This window comes from Delphinapterus leucas, chromosome 18 (assembly GCF_059928025.1).
Source record: "Delphinapterus leucas isolate spDelLeu-1000000601 "Yukka" chromosome 18, BTC_Dleu_Yukka2, whole genome shotgun sequence".
In the NCBI taxonomy this organism is placed as follows: Eukaryota; Metazoa; Chordata; class Mammalia; order Artiodactyla; family Monodontidae; genus Delphinapterus; species Delphinapterus leucas.
In genome coordinates, this window is record NC_143146.1 from 54,548,713 (window position 1) to 54,569,815 (window position 21,103).

Here is a 21,103-nt window from a genome sequence, read left to right on the forward strand (position 1 = left end):
CACAGGCCCAGCCGCTCTGCGGCATGTGGGATCTTCCCGGACCGGGGAACGAACCCGCATCCCCTGCATCGGCAGGCGGACTCTCAACAACTGTGCCACCAGGGAAGCCCAGCCTTCGACTATTTAAGTCAGAGAAGACCTAAGTCCACCAGCTCTCCATGAAACTGGTCAGGCATGCTTCTGTTGGTTAATAACCCAAAATACACCTCCTGTGGGATACTTACAGCTTAAAATTTACTATGTAAGTTGCATTTTGTATTACCATAATAGTATTCGGTATACTATAATCCATGAATTATTTTATCCTAATTTCTGGTTGTTCATCAACTTGAAACAATTCCCAGTGCTCTGGTTTATTTATCACACTTGAACCACTTGAGTCAAATAGAAAACAGTATGTAAATAAGCATTCTATTTGGAGAACTCTTAACTTAAAGAAAATCGATAAACGTTAAGTTTTCTGTAATATACCTATTTTACTAAGTTTTTATGATAGGTGTTCTTAAAGGAAGACACTGCTGAATCATAAGAAAAATAATATATACTGCTTTTAGCAACAGAAGTTAAAGAGTTCACTTCAACCCCAGCCTATTTTCCAGTGTCATTTTAATGGCAGAGGAGAAGGAACAAACACCTCTGAGGAATCAGAGGGCAGAGGACAGAGCAGTCCTCTAGCATGTTTCTTCGCCATCTCACGTTTTTTCCTTAAAATTTGATGGAGATTTTTTTTTTTTTTTTTTTGCAGTACGTGGGCCTCTCACTGTCGTGGCCTCTCCCGCTGCGGAGCACAGGCTCTAGACGCGCAGGCTCAGCGGCCATGGCTCACGGGCCCAGCCGCTCCGCGGCACGTGGGATCCTCCCGGACCGGGGCACGAACCCGCGTCCCCCGCATCGGCAGGCGGACTCCCAACCACTGCGCCACCAGGGAAGCCCCTGATGGAGATTTTGAATGCCATTCCATAATATACCTAGCTGTTCCAATACAAATGCGTGTAAGGGATCATTAGGAAGACAGCAACAAAGAGCTGCTGTCTAGGACACCGGGGTGAGTGGAAGACGGCTGACACTGCTCAGCCAGTTCAGTCTCTGGCCACTTTTTCTCTTCCGGTATCTAGCACACTCTTTGAACCCCAAATGAAATAAATGAGTGGGTATGAAATGGCAATTGTTTTTTTCACTGCGTTATGAACTGTGTCAGGATAATCACTGTGGAGAGCCTCCCACGTGAGGCTGAAGAGGCATTACGGGCAGCATTTTCTGACTGGTGCTGCTGGGCATCTCAACTACTGCACCTTTTCAAGATAGCAGCAGCTCAGGTCACCTTGGGACTATGAAAAGTTCTCCCGTCTCCCGGGCAAATCTCTTCTACTCTTTCAGGATGAAAATGAAGGTGTGGTCCATTTGTCCTGTTCTCTCACTTGAGTTTAGGTATTATTGCTATTTATTCAAGGTTAGCCAGAGGATCTCAAAAACCTGAAAAAGAGTACTTAATACACAGATAAAACTTAAAATATAAAAGGCATGTTTATAGGAGCAAAAGGCTGGAAATAGGTTACTATCCATCAGGGCTACTCAAAAGTCAACTTCTCAGGGAGGCCTTCCCTGGTCAACCTATGAAAATTATACACCTCACTCTGCCCCCCTTCCCTGCTTTATTTTCCCCATGGCACCTACCATCTGACAGACTACTTTTTTTTTTTTTTTTTGGTGGTACGCGGGCCTCTCACTGTTGTGGCCTCTCCCGTTGCGGAGCACGGGCTCCGGACAGACTACATATTTTAATGATCTTGTTCTCTCTCACTAGCAACTAGAATATAAATATGAAGCCTGGGGTTTTTAGCTCTTTTGTTCCTGATGCAGTCACTCATGCTAGAAAAGTGAGCAGCATCTACTAGGTGTTCAACAATGTTTGTTGAAATGGGTGCACTCCAGTCAGCTACTCCAGTCACGTACCCTAGGCTGCCCTGAGTTGCTGGTAATTCCTTAAGCACTGTGCCCAACTGTGTGCACTTTTCCTGAGAAGTTCTTTCTTCCCTTCTCCCCACTTTGCCTGACAAACTGTTAAGGCCCGTTCCTTAAAGGCTCAACTCAAATACTGCCTCCTCTTTGAAGCATTAAGTATTTCTCACGTCTATACTCCCAGTTGAACTACTGGCCCATAGAAAGCATTTTACACTCATGAAACAGTTGTTCAGGTAACCGCAGAACCAGCCCAAACTGGCCCTATCCTGTTTCTAACAAGTTACTGAATTACTTTTCAAAGACAGCAGAACAAAACTGCAAGTCATGCAGGCCAAGCATGCACAGAGGAGAAAATTTTGTCCTCAAGTAACACCTAGCACCAAAATTTCTACCCACCCCCTCCCCCGGCCATGGAACCAAAGGACCAGGACATGACCAGAACCTGAACACGGGATCCCTTTCAGAGGCGAAGGGTCCATCGTCCAGGAAGACCCAGTGCTGAAGCCCCCTTTACCACACCTTACCACAAATGGCCACTTTCCAAAGCCCTCCAATCAGAACGTGCCCTGCCAGTGATTCTGCATACCAGCCCTCCTCACCTAACACATGAAGGTTTGACTGAACCCCAGACTGGGGAGACAGATTTGAGCCCTGGTATTGGCTTCTATGTGCACTGGGCAGAGAGCCTTTGCTCGGTAACATTTCTATGACTGTCCCCTCACTAGGCATACCATCTATAGACAAGAGAATACCACATATATATATATTTTTTAATATACCTAGAGCCTGTCATCATGCCTTGTACCTTCTATGCATGTAATAAATGTTTGCATAAAGGATGAATAAACCCATGAGTGTATTAAAATCATATTATGGATTACCAATTTGTAAAGCAGATTATTAGGCATGAAGGGTTATAAAATGAATAATCCAGAGCTCCTGTTCTCAAGAAACTCACATGACAAGAGACATATAAGATAAATGTAACTCACATCAGACTCCACGCTCCCGATGCAGGGGGCATGGGTTCGATCCCTGGTCAGGGAACTAAGATCCTGCATGCCACCCAGCACGGCCAAAATAAATAAATAAATATAAAATAAAAATAACTTACATCAGAATGTGATAAGGGCTATAATAGAAATTAAAACAAAGTTCAATGGGTACACAGAGGAGAAGGCAATTAATTCTGACGGAAGAAAACAGGATCTTGATGATTAAATTTGATTTTAACTGGCAGAGATGGGTGGAAGGTGCTTCCAGGTAGAGGAATAGAAAAACATGTCGAAGTTTGGAGATAACAAGAGTAGTTTGGGGAAGCACCGGGCATGTCTAGAGCATAGCTGCATGGAGGGGAGTAGAGCTGGATAGGTGGGGTGAGTCGGAGTGCACACTCTTCCTAAATATCATGTGCTAAGAGTCTGACTTCCATCTCATGGGAATGGAGGACCAATCATCTATCCATTTCAGAGAGAGGATTCTCTAAATGGATGTCTCAAAGATGGATGGGAAGGAACAGACATTGCATTTATTCATTTGCTTAACAAATCTTATCAAACATCTACCATATTCCAGAAATCATGCTGGAGGAGGCAGTTCAAAGAAATGCCCCTGCCCTTAGGGAGAGAACACTGTCTAGCAGGGAAGACAGAGGTGGAAACACGTGATTGTGATAAAGAATGACGTGTATAATAGCAGAGCCTACTCTAGGTCAGTGGCTCTAAATGTACCATTAATAAAATGTTTTTGTTTTAAGAAGATACATTCTAAAGTACACCAAAATAGAAACGACAACTGAGCTAAAGATGAAAAACAATACCTTAAAAACACTTTAAAATTTTATTTGTTAATAATACAAAAAAACCCTTTTTGTTCTCACTAAAAATTAAAGAAGGATATTTCAGAAAGAATAATGTGATTAATATATTTTATTACTTGTGTGATTTACAGGTCCAGTCCTAAATTGAGGTCCAGTCCTATAATAATACTTATTAATATATATATATAATACTTATTATAGCTGAAAAAGAGCTCACGAAGACTCGTAGCTCCAAACAGAAGTGCAATATTGACTGCAGTCCCTATAGCTCAACATGCATTTTTCAATCTCATCTATCAAAACATACAAAGGTTTTCGTTACAGTTAGGCTTGGGAATTTCCATCTTTCCTGATGTCAGTGTTTTTGCAAACTAATCAGACAGCGTCACACTTTATATATATTTTGAACGAATAGGTTCAAAACTCATTGAAACTCTTCATGTGTAGGAAATTGTATTTTAAATTGTTTTAGTGTGCAGACATGAGACATTTTAGGAGTACTACGATCTATTTCTACTTCTGACACCAAATATGTGGGTTTTCCACACCCGACAATTCTCTAGAGACCCTAGAGTCATCTTATGAGACTCTCTTATCATTCTGGAGATTCCAAGGGTCTTAGAACTGAAGACGAAGACCAAATATTTTAACAAAAGATACCCTTATAACACAGGAAATTACAAGCGTTTTAGAAGCTCTTGTGCTGGGAAAGGGAATGAAGACCAAACATATAATTATTATATCACAATATCACAGAGTGACATACATTATTTTCAGCCACAAAAAAACTAACTGAAAGTTATAAACATCTGATTTAAAAACACTCTCTCCAGAGAAGTTTTTTTTAAAGGAGTTATTTTCTACTTTACTGCTAAAACATGACCTGTAGCTTGAAGGGTCAAATTAAACGTGTTTTTTTTTTTAATTTTTAAAGTATCTGTTACATAGCATCTCTCTAACAGCCATTAACACACAGACAGATAAACAAATTGTGAACTCTTGACTTTGTAAAAGACAAATGGGCAGGTTTGACAGATCTTTTAAATACTTTACAATGAGATTATAAGTGAGACTGTGTAGTATGAAAGATTTTCACAGTCAGTTCCTACCTTATTCCAAAATATTGCAATAGTTCTGGCTTTGCTTTAAAGCTCTTGTTTTTATGTGACATATCTAACTGGTGACATCCTGTAGCACTGTGTGCAAGTCTGCTTTCAATCTTTGTGGCAGTGTTTTGTTTTGAATCATCATGGAGTGAATACATTTCATGTGTGATGTCCTCTGTAACCTTATTTTAGAGTCTTGTCTCTATCCAATCAAATCAGATGTTCCATCAATAGTTATACTTACATAATTTTCTGCCGATACCATGTCATTTGTTTATGTTTACATTATTAACGATATTTTCAACCCAGGGTTGCTTCTTCAAGAATCTTTTAAACCACTATCCATTATATGAGGGCTGGCTTAGTTAACACTGGGTAACGTAAACCACAAATCTGCTAAACTGGGCACAGTAAACTGTTACGTGTTGTCATATCATGCAATCAAATGAATACCTGAGAGCACCACTGTCATCTTCCCATAATACAAACTCCCACAATTCTCTCTGGATACGTCCCATTTCCCATATGTGACAAACTGAACAAATGAGCGTGCCAGTGTCAGTCAGTATACTAAATATTGGTAATGCTTATTTCATATTTTTAAAAGCAAAGTAAATATAAATTCTAATGTCTTCCCATGTTCCAGTGGATGGTCTTGAACTTCTTGGTACGTGCTCCCCACTTTTAAGAAGCGCTTTGTACTAATGTTGTCACAAAGAAAGGAAACATCTGCTTGTGAAGGAAAAGGAGAAGGAAGGGTCTAAGAAATTTTCCTAGAAGAAAAGACTTTGATTTGCATTTTGAAGAAAAAGTAAGAATTTTCCAGATAGACTTGATAGAGTGGGGCATTCCAGGCTATAAAAGCTGCAAGTGGCAAGTGAGGGAGTCGTGAATAGGCATGTGATTCTTGGGAACCATAAGCTGTTCATATGGATTAAGCCTGAGTATGTGGGAGAGAAAGGTTGGAAGTAAGACTAATGAAACAGATGGGGCTCAGATTAAGGACTATGGACTTGATATTGTTGGCAATGGGCATCATTGAAGGGTCTGAGCAGGAGAATAAGTGATCAACTTTATTGATGGAACAGTACGAGGCTTGGGAAAGACAGATTGAAGGCTGAGTTTTTAACCAGGAGGCTACTATAAAAATCCAGGCAAGAGAAAATTAGGAATGGATCTATGGCCCAGAGGATGGAATTGAAAGGACTTGGTCACAATTCTAGGTTGAAGGAGAAGAAACTATTTTAATAGTCTAGGTATGGCTAGTGACTGTAGAAAAGGCAAAGAGGAAAATATATGGGAGACCTAGAAAAATGTAGACATGATTTTGTAATAACTGGCTGTCAGGATAAAGGACAGGGAAAGGAAAAAGGTATATCGATTACAGACCAGGTGACTGGATACAGGATTCCATAAGCTCAGAGAGGAAACATCCATTCTTTCCTTTACCAATCATAAGCACTGCTTTACTGATACCCACCATGAATGAGGTATAGAAAAGGCGCTGGAGGACATTTATAAAGGAAAATTTGGTATGAAGAGATGGACATTTGGGATTTGAAACGCTCCAGAGATACCAATGTGGATATTTTAAAAAGAACACTGCAGATTCAAAGCTGAGAAGAGAGGAAGGGGCAGGAGATATACGGACAATACAGATTTATAGAGAAGAGATTTAATTTTAACTGGGTACCTACCACACACCAGGCACTGTCCAAGACGCATGCGACATATGTCATTTAATACCTCCAACAAACCTATGATGAAATTCAGGCTCAAAGAGGTTTTACCCAAACTCATGCTTTTCTTTTAAAAATTTGAGGCTTCTATTTTAGCCCAGTTTTATAATAAATGGTTTATACTTTTTGATGCAATGCATTCCTAAAAACCATGTCTTAAAACAAATGAACACTGCTGACTATGTAGCACTACTGTCATCTGATCAGCTTCCAGCAGAAACCAGTAAATATGTATTAGGAAAAGTGTTCAAATAATACAGCAGCAGAATTTAAGTCCTTGGTGGAAAATGATATTCAATTATATACAACTTAAACCACTACCACTAAGAGTTGGTAAAAAAAATCACATTCAGAATGTGGTGTGTATAACATGAAAGACACCTTTGTTAGTAGATTGCTGAGCTTATAGTGCTATCCCTACTTTATTCAGTTTCACTCAGCTGCAGGCTCAGCCCTGCTCAGTTCCTGATTTCCTATTCTAACCAGGGACCGAGATACATGACTCATTGGTTTTGCTCAGAGAGGTTATAAATCTCCTATTTGGGGATGTACTGATACTAGCACAAGTATCCCTAGTAACCCTTGTCCCGAAAACCCTATTCCCCCTGGGTCAGACCCTAGCTAGGCCTGGTAACTTCGGCTGTTGGCTGGAATCTTATTTCAAACTATCACTAGTCCAAGTTCTCACAAGTCTCTAGTTACTATAATCTGTAATCTTTTATGGATCCATCTTACATAGGGTCAATTCAACCACTGAATCTCCAGAACAAAGCTGCTAGAATGTCTTGCTGTAAATCCCAGCACAATTATGAAGATAGTAACTGCGGCCAAACTTATTCATTTACTCCTTATCACATTACCCTATAAAACCTTTTATATCATTTCCATTATAGCATTGATATTTTCCAGTTTACTGAATTATTTGTTCATTGCATGCCTCCTTTTTACCACTAGAAGGAAAGCTTCATGGCATCAACGACCTTGTCTATCTTGTTCATCACTGCATTTCTCAAGGCCTAGAACAGTGCTAGGGGCTGCACTCAGTAGGAGGCTGAGTTTTCTGGTGGGGTATATTGTTGGTGTCTGGTAGGATATGTTGTTGGTGTCCTACCCAGATCTCCTTTGCTACCAAAGGCACCCATCCCACAGCTACTGTAGCATTGACTTCTAAAAGCTCACAGCTGCACCCCTCTCCAAAGAATTGCCCTCCATCACTGGGGAGTATCTTGTCCAGAAATGCCTGGGAAGTTAGAGGTTCTCCCTGATTCCTCTCCTGACTAATGCCTCACTGACGTGGGAGCAAAGAAGCCTGGCTCTCTTACTTCCAGGTGGGATAACTGAGTAGTGCCATTCGTGCTCCAGAGCTTCCTGTGAGGAGGCTGAGGCCAGACTTCACCTAAAACCACTTCTTGGGGGTTCCCTGGCGGTCCAGTGGTTAGGACTCCATGCTCTCACTAACAGGGGCCAGAGTTTGATCCCTGGTCAGGGAACTAAGATCCCACAAGCTGCATGGGGTGGCCAAAACTAAAAAACTAAAAAATAAATAAAACCACTTCTTTTCTGCAGTCTTATCCCGATTCCTTCACTTCCCAGAAAGTTTCACCTAAAAGCTCTCCCTCTAAAATCACTTATACAGATATTTCCATCTCTGGCTCTGCTTCTAGAGTACCCAACCTAGATATCTGTTGACTATTTGGATGCATAATGGAATAAAGTCAAATGAAATAAAGAAGAAATTCTTAGATTTTCCAGCAGTGCTCTTAATTCTTGCACAAAACATTACAGATATATATCCATTAAGAGAAATAGATAACAGTGTTGTGAACTAAGTGATCGCATTAGGACACAAATCTACCTGTTTAATTTAAGCACCTCACCCCATCTCCTTCAGCTCATGGTGTCACTGTTGCTGTCATCTGAAGAGTCTGGCTACAGCAATATCTGTCTCACTTATAAGAATTGGCACTTTATAAAGCTCAACAAAGAAAACATTTTAGATCCTAATGAATTAAAAGATGGATGGGAAGTATATGACGCTGGCCCAAGATACTTCTTCACTCTATCAGCTTAACTAAAGATGCTGCTGAAAGAAACCTGCAGATGAAGCTCTCCAGAGAGAGGAGAGCAGGTTTAAGTGGTTGGAGCACGATGTTAAGCATGTTAAGATAATCTGATATTGAAACAATTGTAAGACTGAGTTTACTTTTTATTACAACTAAGGACTAAAAGTTTTAAAAAATTCCCCCCCCCGCCCCTGCCATCAGAGCATCACTGATTTTACAGTGGAAGTCAGTGTGAAATAACGATTTTCTTAACAAAAATTTGCTTTACGATTTTAAAAAACATGCATACAAATGACTGGAAGGCTATAAACTAAATTGAGAATAGTGATTGACTTGAAGAAGGGGAGATGAGATTGGAGGTGGTGGTAAAGGGGACTTTAGCTATAATTAGTGTTTCCCTTCTGCAAAAAGAAGAGTGGAATCAAATTTGAGAAAAATATTAATAGTTGTTAAATATGAGTGATAAACTTGGGTATGTGCTACATGTTTTTATTTACATTTTTTTGATTTTTGAAATTTTTCTCAAACTAAAAAAGTATATAACACTTGAAAAGAATGTAGCTATTCTCTAGTGGCAAAGGATATAACAAAACTAAGAAAAAACACACACTGTATCAGTGGTTCTCAAGCTTATTTAGCTTGTGATTTAGGAAATAAAAATAAAAAAGAATCCCATAGAATCCTGCTTGTTTCCAGTCTTCTCTTCCAAGACAGTCTAGAGCAGCCTGCTGGCTGGGGTCTCCAGTTTCAGGGTCTGTCTGCAGCTCTGACTCACCCACCTCTATAACCTACAACAACCATTTGGTGAGTGCACCGAGAACTGAAGCAGTGTCCGCCTGGGAGGAACATCATATAAAAGATCACAGGAATTGATTTGGTTTACAATTTTATGAATTACCTGGGTGACAGAACAGAAAACAGAGCTGTTAAGTACACTGATGATACACCTCAGGGGAGGTGCATTAAGACACAAAAGAAGTTTAATAATCTGGAGAAGTAGTCAAGAAAACAGAAAATGAAATTTAATAAGGATATTATTATGGGAAAAAAAAGGGAAAATATGGAATAACTGGCCAAAGGAAAGGCTTTGGGATCAAGCTGGGCAAGGATTAGAAATATGAAGCAAGAATTTAAAAAACCAAGCTATTATATGTAGATTGAAGTATTAAATCTAAGAATTGGTTGACCAACAACCTTAACACATGGCTAGTGCTTTAGTGAGGTACTTACTAAAGTGCTACTATCACTAAAATACTATTTGATCAGCATGACAAAGTCAAGAAGCAGCACACTGCAGTGGTTAGAACATAAGGCTGAAGCCAGACTGTATGAAGACAGCTGTGTGACCTCAGACAAGTTTTCTAACCTCTCTGTGCCTCTGTCCTCATCTGCAAAACGGGGACGGTAACAGTACTGAACTCAGAGTTGTGTGCAAAAACGAGGTGCAATTTGAAAACAGTGTAGAACAGTGCCTAGCACAGAGTAGCTGCTGGTTACATGTTTGTTAAATGAAAAAGCAAAAATAGTACAGAAATTTAAATGGATTTGGAGTCAAAAGTTATTACAAACCTAAAGATCTACATGGACAAGTTAGAGGTAGTGGCATAATTCATTCTGTAAGAAAAGGCAGTAGAAGGCATTCTTAGTGGGAAAACTACTGTCTAACTGCTGATAAAAATGTTTCTAAAATAGCCTTTCCAAGTTCATAATGGGGAAGATGAGACAGAAGCAGTATCCTGGCAGCCTATGACATCAGACACATCTCCAGTTCTCTATTGCTCTTATCAGAATGTCTTGATGGCTCAATAATATTTTTTTCCATGAGACTTCAAAAAAGCTTTTAGTTTTTCTATTTCTTACCGATACATCTATTTGCCCTTTGGGACTTCGTGAATTTCAAAATTTATACAGTCACATTCAGTTTTCTTCAGATTGAGGAAAGCCTTGTATGCTGAATTATGCTGTGCTTTTTAAAGCATGTCATCATTCACTCCAGGATATTTGATATGGAGAAGGTCAGTGCTACAGTTTTACACTTCCTTTTATCTCATTTGATTTCATAAAGAAAAAGTATACAAAAATATGAAAGGGGAAAGACAAGGGTTTTAACAATAACCATCTACAGTGCAATGCAGTAGTCCTCCCCTTGTCCACTCTTCTTTTCTCCTCAGCCTCCATACAGTTATCAACCTACAATTAGCCAGTTAAACCCACTTCACCACTTCCCTTCTTCCCATTTTCATTGCCAGTATGTTTGTTTGGCTCCAACAATTTTATCTGGATTACTGCAGTCACCTCCTAGTGTTCTCTGTGATTCAAGTCTCATCTGACCCTGATCTACCCACAGACTATGGTCCTAATGATCTTGCTTTAATGCCATCACATTGCATTCAGGATAAAATCCAACCTCAGCAAGGCCCATGAAGTCCCCACAAGGTCCACATCTTCCTCTTGGCATCAGCTCTTACATCTACCCACATACATTCCACGCTACCCAAGCTGCCTTCACTTCCTACTTTTAGACAGCTTGTTTTCTTTTTTTTTTTTTTTTTTGCGGTACGCGGGCCTCTCACTGTTGCGGCCTCTCCCGTTGCGGAGCACAGGCTCCGGACGCGCAGGCTCAGCGGCCATGGCTCACGGGCCCAGCCGCTCCGCGGCATGTGGGATCTTCCCAGACCGGGGCACGAACCCGTGTCCCCTGCATCGGCAGGCGGACTCTCAACCACTGCGCCACCAGGGAAGCCCTAGACAGCTTGTTTTCAATAACTGCAATGCCTTGTTCTGTGTTCTGCACTTAGAAAACTCCTACTTATCCCTAAAGACTCAGTTTGAGTGCCACCTTCTCCAGACCCCTTCCACCAAATCACATGCATACACTCAGAGGGTTGGGTACCTCTCTTCAAGGGTCCCACAGAACCTGCACATGTTTCTTTCTTGGCTTATATACAACACTGTATTATAAATGTTGATGTATTCTCACCCACTGACAAGCAAGCAAGCACATCTAGTCAAAATCAAGATCATCATCTATACAGTCAGCCCTCCACACCCACAGGTTCTGCATCTAAGGACTCAACCAACTGTGGATTGAAAACATTTGAAAAAAAAAAATCTCAAAGTTCCAGAAAGCAAAACTTGAATTTGCTGTGAGCCAGCCACTATTTATATAGCATTTATAACTATTTATATAGCATTTACATTGTATTAGGTATTATAAGTAACCTAGAGATGATTTAAAGCATATGGGAGGACATGTGTAGGTTATATGCAAATACTATGCCATTTTATATAAGGGACCTGAGCATCCTTGGATTTGGGTATTCGTGGGGGTCCTGGAATCAATCCCCTACAGATACTAGGAATGACTGTACATCATCCGTGCCCCCAAACAGCTATGGGCAAACAACAGGAATCTAATACATACAAATTAGGTGAAATGAATTAATATATAATGAATAAACCTGACTCCTGCCTTCAAAAAATTCCTTATTTAGTTGGGGAGGCATGACTGGGGGAGGGGTCGATGGACATAAGATATAGAAATTATAATGCAAATCAGAGTGAGAGGAAGTGGGGTACGTGGCAAGAAACTAATACTTATGAGTTAGCCTGAGTATTTAGGGACCTAAAATGTGCCAGACATTGTGGTTGGTCCTTGGCAAACATTTTCACCTAATTTTCACAACTATCTTGAAGGGTATTATTATTTCAGTTTGGTAGGTAAAGAAATTAGGACTCAAGGAGTTCAAGGCCACATAAAAGTTAATGGTAGAACCTAGGGGCAGGAATAAAGACGATGCAGATGTAGAGAATGGACGTGAGGACACGGGGAGGGGGAAGGGTAAGCTGGGACGAAGTGAGAGAGTGGCATGGACATATATACACTACCAAATGTAAAACAGATAGCTAGTGGGAAGCAGCCGCATAGCACAGGGGGATCAGCTCGGTGCTTTGTGACCACCTAGAGGCGTGGGATAGGGAGGGTGGGAGGCAGACGCAAGAGGGAGGAGATAAGGGGATATACGTATATGTATAGCTGATTCACTGTTATAAAGCAGAAACCAACACACCATTGTAAAGCAATTACACTCCAATAAAGATGTTTAAAAACAATCTAAATGATTAAATTTTTAAAAATTGTTAAAGTTTTTAATAATTATAAAAAAAGTTAATGGTAGAGACATAATTTTATCTTTTAAAATCCATGTTCTTTCTATCACAGCGGTACAAATTCAGTCCTGTGGAGTTTCAGAGGAGGGAACAAATACACCGAGAATGACAAATCAGAAAAGTTCCATGCAGAAGTAACCGTGGACCAAATCTTGAAGTATTCAGGGAGAAACAGTATATTTTAGAGGGAAGAATAAAGACAGGTATGCATACAACTTCAAAACTTGTGAGTAGGACAGAGAATGGTTCAGTCTGAAATAAGTTGAGCATACATTGGGAAAATCTCACTGAAGAGAAAGTTGGGACTTTGCTGGGGGACCTGAAAACTCTATATTTACAATGGGCACCAGTATTAGAAAAATAAACAAGCATATGGGTCATGCTAATGATTGGACCTGTGCCGTCGTCTTCTTATATGAAGGGTAGCAGATGAAAAAAATCTGGTAACATAAGACTTTCAAAACTAAGATGATTCTGATTTTAATACAGAAGTATACTTTCATCCAAGGAGGAAATATAGCTACAGAAGTTGACATGTCAAGTGTCCTCTTTAATGTCAAATTAACATACTACTGTGGGAAAAGAAGTAAATAAATACACTTCACAAATGTGAGCCATGTAGTCTCCTCTGCTTGAAATATATACCATAAAAGTCATTATACTCATTAATCTTTTAAATTCTCTAAATCATACTCTTAGGACAACAGCTTGATTTTAACTAAAAACATGAATTGCCTAGCTTGCTCATTTTATGAGATCTGATCGTGAAAACATAAGATGGCCATACTCAAAAGTACGTTGGTTGTATGTTTTCTTCATGTATGTTTGGTGATGGTTTTACTTATCAAGATTATGTTTTGAATGGCGCATAACCAACTTTGTTGGAATGCATCCATAAACTAAATTGAGTGTGACTGATTACTTAGATGGTAACATTCAAATCCATTAAAAGGAATCTGAAATTGACAGAGTTAATGACATTAAATAGGTCACCCATAGATCAGAGAAGTTCCGAACATTTTTTTTGACTGCTATTTTTAGATCTTTTAAAACATATGTTTCTCTTAAGGCAATTTCATGAGCTTTAATTTTAGGACAAATATAGTCATAAAGTTGTACATAATAAAGAAAAAAACTGTCCACACTGAAATTAGTGGGAATGTCAGTCTATTTAATGAAAATCCTTTAATAATATATATTTTAAACAGAAATGGAGATGTTTTTTACTTCCAACTTTACATAACAAATTAAATATCAAATACTGACAAAGAGAGGTACCCCAGTATCTAAATGAGTAGATATTTTGTTTGTAATACTATCATCAATCAATGATATAGCAATGAGTGATATAAGCAAAAATAATAAAAATCTGTAACTTTGAAAATTTTATTACATTTTGAATTTAGAAAGTTTTTTCATAGAAAATATATTTATGTAGCCAATATCAGAATTACCATGGGATATAATCAGCAGGTACTTCTTTACTATTTATGAATTATTTGTTACTTTTCAACAAAAGATTGACATTCAACAAAAGGGACATTCTAGGTAGAAAGTAAAGCATAGTGCAGTTGGCCCTTTGTATTCACAGTTTCTGCATCATGGATCAATCAATCTCAAACTGAAAATACTTGGGACAACAAAAATTTCCAGAAGTTCCAAAAAGCAAAACTAGAATTTGTCATGTGGCAACTATCCACACTACATTTACACTGTATTTACAACTATTTATATAACATTTACATTGTATTAGGTATTGTAAGTAATATAGAGATGATTTAAAGTATATGGGGGGATGTGCACAGGTTATATGCAAATACTGCACCATTTTATATAAGAGACCTGAGCATCTGTGGATGATAGCATCCATGGGGGTCCTAGAACCCATCCCCTACAAATAATGAGGGATGACTGTATCTCTAATCTTCTAAACTTTCTAAAGTACATTGAATACTGTCTTCTTCTTGCCTATTCAAAGATATTAGAATAAAGACCTAAGAGATATTAAAAATGACCTTGTCAACTTCTATTACTCAGAGATGAGAAAACCAAGACTCAAAAAGAGATTCAAATATAGACAGCCTCAAACATATATAAAGGTTGAAAATCAATTAATCATTCATATAAAAAGTTTAAAAATAAACAGCACTTTAAATCCAAAGAAAATAAGAGAAAGGGTATAATAAAGATAAAATCAGAAATTATTGAAATAAAAAAGAAACATACAAAAGAGACATTCAACAGTGCCAAAAGCTGGTTGCTTGAACAGATCAATAATACTGATAACTCCTGGCAAAACTGATCATGAAAAAAAAGAGAGAAGGCAAATAACCAATACCAGGAATAAAAATGATAATAACATTTCTGGGCCTAAGGACATTGAAATATCATAAAGTGGTATTATAAACAACTTTATGGCAATAATTAGAAGATAAGGAATAATTCCGAGAAAAATAAGATTTATTAAAACTTCTTTTTTTTAAACACCTTTATTGGAGTATAATTGCTTTACAATGGTGTGTTAGTTTCTGCTTTATAACAAAGTGAATCAGTTATACATATGTTCCCATATCTCTTCCCTCTTGCATCTCCCTCCCTCCCACCCTTCCTATCCCACCTCTCTAGGTGGTCACAAACCACCTAGCTGATCTCCCTGTGCTATGCTATTGTAAATAGAGCTGAATGAACATTTTGGTACATGACTCTTTTTGAATTATTATTTTCTCAGGGTATATGCCCAGTAGTGGGATTGCTGGGTCGTACGGTAGTTCTATTTGTAGTTTTTTAAGGAACCTCCATACTGTTCTCCATAGTGGCTGTATCAATTTACATTCCCACCAAGAGTGCAAGAGTGTTCCCTTTTCTCCACACCCTCTCCAGCATTTATTGTTTCTAGATTTTTTGATGATGGCCATTCTGACTGGTGTGAGATGATATCTCATTGTAGTTTTGATTTGCATTTCTCTAATGATTAATGATGTTGAGCATTCTTTCATGTGTTTGTTGGCAATCTGTATATCTTCCTTGGAGAAATGTCTATGTAGGTCTTCTGCCCATTTTTGGATTGGGTTATTTGCTTTTTTTTTATTGAGCTGCATGAGCTGCTTGTAAATTTTGGAGACTAATCCTTTGTCAGTTGCTTCATTTGCAAATATTTTCTCCCATTCTGAGGGTTGTAACTATTAAAGATAATGAATTATAAGCAAAAGGCCTGTTTACAATGAATGTGATGGTGACACAGACCCAAGAATAATTACTAAGTACACGTTACATTTCTTTGCTTCCCTTCTTGCTGCTTGTATTAACTAACCTTCATAATCTACAATCAGAATTAATTGAGCTAGCTCAGCCTAATATATCTTTCTTTAAAAATATTCTAATGTCCAATATACAGAAATCTAACAACTGCCTCACCATACAAAGGGACCCTCATATAAAGTGACTTCCATATTTCTGAGCATAAATTTGAGAGCTGATTTCAACCTCTGAAGTCATCCTTAAGAGAAAAGTTGGTTTTCTGCTTGATTATTTTAAAATATAAAATTTAAATTCATTTGTCTTGGCTCTAATTTATAAGTGGCATTAGTATATACTTCATTAAAACTTTCAAGTAATTACGTATTTTTAAGAGCACCACTAAACAGTACAGACTAAACACAATGAAACCAAAATGAAAGAGATAAAATAGCACAAATAAGAATGAATAACTGCAATGCTCACTGTATCATCCTTAAAACATAAAATATGGGTCTTGCCGCGTGTCTTGTGGCTCAAAAACTGGAACTGTGATATGTTACAAATAAGTTATTCAGGTGAAACTAGCAAACATTTTGATTCTTTCATTATTTCCCCCAAACTTTGTTCATGTAGGAAGAAAAACTGGTGGAAAGGCTTAAAGGTGAGGAAAAAAAGGAGTTATTTTTTTAGATTAGGTGGAACATGAAAGACTGAAATAATCACAAACAAGAACAGTATTACAGCTCCTTAAAGATAGAGATTACGTTTCTTATTTCTTTCCATATCTCCTAAAACACCTAGTCCTGTAATCTTGACATAGTAAATTCTTAAAAAAAGAAAAAAGGTAAGTTGAAATTCCTAGGTTTACATAAGGCATAATTCATATAAAGAAGAACTGTGAGATGATATGGGAATAGGCTAGAAATTTTCTGAAGCTATGTATTAGGTGACCTATAGAAGTTTAGGAGTTGAGATGACCTTGCCATGTCCTATTCAGATTAGTAAATTAAAATTTGTACAAATTTTGTTAAATTTATTTCTAAGTATTTCATGTTTTTATGCTATTATAAAAGGTATCTAAATATTTTAATTTTCCCATTGTCCATTGCAATTAGATAGGAATGCAACTGATTCTGTACGTTGACCTTGTATCCTGTGACCTAGCTCAATTTACTTTTTAGTTCTGATCGTTTTTTTCTTTTTTTTTTTATTTCTTAGGGTTTTTAATATACACAATCATGTTGTCTCTAGACAATTTTACTTCTTCTGTTTAAACATATGTGCCATTTATTACTTTTTCTTGCCTTACTGCACTGGCTAGGACCTCTAGCATAACGATGAAAAGTGAATATCCTTGCCTTTTCCTCAATCATAGGAGGAAAGTATTTAGTTTTTTTTTTTTTACCATTAAATATAAGTTAGTTATAGGTTTTCCATAGAAGCCTCTTAACAGGTTGAGGGAGTTTCCTGCTATTTGTAATTTGCTGTAACATTTTATCATGAATGAGCACTGCATCTCATCAAGTGTTTTTGTTTGTTTGTTTGTTTTTTGGCAATGACTGAAATGATCATATGGCTTTTCCTTTATGCTGTAAATAGAGTGAATTAAATTATTTGATTTCAAATGTTAAACCAACTTTATATTCCTGGGATAAAACCAGCTTGGTTATGATGTATTATCCTTTTTATATATTGTTGAATTTGATTTAATACTTGTTTCGGATTTTTGTATCTCTGCTCATGGTTAATACTGAACTGTAATTTTCTTATATTATGCAGGTTTGCTGGTAAAAAATACTCTGTTTTTGTTCATCCAAGAATGTCTGCATTTCTAAAGAATGTTTTGCCAGATATACTATTGCATACTGACTTTTTTTTTCTTCTTTTGGCTCTTTAAAAACAACTATTTCACTGACTTGTGGTATTTATTTCTCATGACAAGTCAGTCATCATTTTTATGATTTTCCTCCTATATGTAATATGTCTTTTTTTCACTGGCAGCTTTAAAGATTTCCTTTTCAATTTTCAACAATTTGATTATAATGTACTTTATTGTGGTTTCCTGCTTATTCTGCTAGAGGTTCATTGAGCTTCCTGGATTGGTGACTTCATGTTTTCATCAAATTTGGAAATTTTTTCACCATTACATCTTTAAATATTACTCTGCCCCGTTCTTTGTCCTTTTTTTTTGAAACTCTAATTGCCCATATGTGAGACTGATTTTTTAAGGTTGCTATTTCTGTACTGAGAATTCCTAATTATTCCCTCATTATGTTCATTCCCCCTTTATATGCCCTTTATATGCCTGAACATATTTAAGGCAACTGTTTTATAGTCCTTGTCTGCTAATTCTATCATCTGTCATTTTAGGGTCTATTTCTATTGACCATTTGGGGTCTATTTTCTGCTTATCTGTATGCCTAGTAATATTCTATTGAATGCTTCATATTGTGAATGCTCTGTTGTTAAATGTTTGGATTTTGTAGTCTTCTTTCATTGCTCAGTAAGTTTGTTCAGCTAAGCAGTTAATTCACTTTTGAATCAGCTTGATTTTTTTCAAAACATTTTCCCCCAACATACATCCCCTTAACTTTTAAAATCATTTTGTACGAGAAAAACTTACAAAATGGGTTAAATAGCAAACATCCTTGTCTTCTCAAGTGTTATTTTTACACTTATTAAGGGTAGGCATAAAGTAGCTTTTACTCTAGGGGCAGATTGATCCTACTTCTAAAGCATAAACTTTACAGGATATCTTGTGAATACCAGGAGTAAGTTTAATGAAGTCTCTTAACCATGTGGGAACTCTGGTAATTGTTCAGCTCACCAGTCCCTAGTGGTTGTTCCTTTCCCAGTATTTGTGAGTCTTGTCCAGTTTTATAGCTCTTTACTGTGGTAGGACTAACCTGGTACTAGTTACTCCATCACAGCCAGAGGTGTAAATGCCAAGAAGGAGTTTTTGACCATCTCTCAGCTTCACTTTGGTCCTCTTCTCTTTCTCCTTTAGTCCACTAACTCTACCTTCTTTTCTCCTACATTTTCCTCTCAAGAACACATCATTATTTAGTGAAAGGATCCAAACCAGAAACCAATTCTTGTAACTCAATCCAGTGTTATTTCCACTACACAATATTTTTGTTAATTTCCTGGGATTAAAACAATAACAATTCAGTCTACTTTTAAGTTGCTTATTACTTGGTATATTCCTTGATTTTTTTTTCTATCTCCCCTTTGGTGGATCTGCTGCTTATATTTTATTTTTAAAATATTCAGAACAGGTTCATTGATAAAGCTAAAAACAATCCATGTTGAGAAAATCTATTTGATTAAAAGCTATCCCTGGACCAGTATTCTGACCACGCAAAATTAAATAATCCACAATGTGTTTTCAAAGAAGGCAAGGAGACTAATAACTTACTGCTTCATAGTTTTGACTTCCTTATCTCACACCTGAGATTCATATAGCTTATGTTTCTCCTTGTGAGCTATTTTAGCTTCCTGTTAGAGAGTGGGCTTAGTCTCTACATATTTTTCTTCTAATTTAGGAGCCTTTATGTTGATGAAAACTGCTTCCTGAATGTAATGTTCATCACTCTTTGTCCACAAAATATCTATTAATTCATGTTTATAAAGCATTAGTAACTTTAAAAATAAATTTTGCATGGTTTTATTACCTTTTAAGGAGAGGAGAGATAACAGTAGGAGGAACAGAAATTAAACTGGTGTATTAAAAATGGGCCTTTAAGAATGTATTTTTAAATTGTACTGGGAGCAAAATAAATGACTAAACCAGATCTTAAGAGGTTGTGGGTTTTATCCTCTTACCTGTGCAGCTGGATATATTCTCGAGGTCTGTTGAGCAGGTGAAGGAATCTATCAACAATCTTGTTTTTTCCTACGCCCTGTAATTACACAAAGAAGCATTAAAAGTAACTTTTGTCTGGAGGTAAAACAAACCAGAAGAATCTCTTACCAAAACCTACTTACTATTTTAGCTTATTGTTAATGAAAACCACACGAGTAAACGTATATAGCACATCTTCTATGACATAAAGGTTTTTTCAAAAAAAATTTTACTTCTAAATACAGTAGCTCTAAGTTCTTATTTAAAAGGAAATTCATAATTATTTTTAACCTTCTGTGACTTGTTTTTTCTATTCTATAATTTTACACTGAAGTGCAGACATTAGAGCAGAATATTATCTATTTCAGATGTGAAGAATGGCATTAAAGGAAATCAAGTAAGTGTAAAAACAATGACTTTTCTAATCAGCTCTTCAGAAGTGTGGTTTTAGTTATATAAAGATAAATATAATACTGTACTTCTGTTTTAATCAAACACTAATTTCTTCTCCTTTTATCCTACTTTTTAGTCCTTTAAAACCTTGGAAACCTAAAATTATAACCAGGGTTTATTAATAAGTCTCAACTATATCTGCTCTTCCTAGAAATGCCCTCATTTCCTTACCACTTACTGATGGCGAGAGTTGCTGTCCTTTCGTAGCGGACAGACTGCTAAAAATGGAATCCACTCCCATGCTACTGCTCCATTTTAAAGTCTTCACTTAGAGGTGGAATACTCTATTAATGGGATGTAAATCTTTTAACAAGTGGGTTGTGTGGGAAGAGTAGAAGTAGTTAAAAAAGCTGAGTTCTGTAGCATACGTTCCAGCAATAAATAACACATTGATTTCTTATAATGTTCACATTCGAGTGTATGGTAAAATAGCCATGTGGACTTTAAATGGCGTGTTGCAATCAACGTAAAATTTTAAGTAAATAAATTCAGGTGAGTAAAATGTGCGTTGCTATATCAGCTCTGTTCAAGAAACCTAGAGAAAAACATATATCATAAATGCATTGTAATGTCAGAAATACAAAGGATTTCTTGAAAGAAACAAGTCATGAAAAACTACTATGGGGAGGTCCTGCTCCCTCCCCACTTGCAAAATTACAGAATCAGCCATGCCTTTTCAAACTCCTCCTGAGCACTGTTTTAGGAGCTTA

The 21,103-nt window shown here is 37.3% G+C and overlaps 1 protein-coding gene across 3 annotated transcripts in view; it reads right to left on the reverse strand.

Annotated features, from left to right (window-relative positions):
• Positions 1-21,103, reverse strand: part of VWA8 (von Willebrand factor A domain containing 8) — a 364,128-nt gene that overhangs the window by 171,189 nt on the left and 171,836 nt on the right. For all 3 annotated transcript variants that reach the window (XR_016388682.1, XM_022574923.2, XM_022574922.2), the window contains exon 21: positions 19,922-19,998. Coding sequence is in view for 2 of the 3 variants with exons in the window: in XM_022574923.2 (XP_022430631.1) it covers positions 19,922-19,998 (77 nt within the window). In the remaining variant the exon portion in view is untranslated. The remainder of the gene's footprint in view (positions 1-19,921; positions 19,999-21,103) is intronic.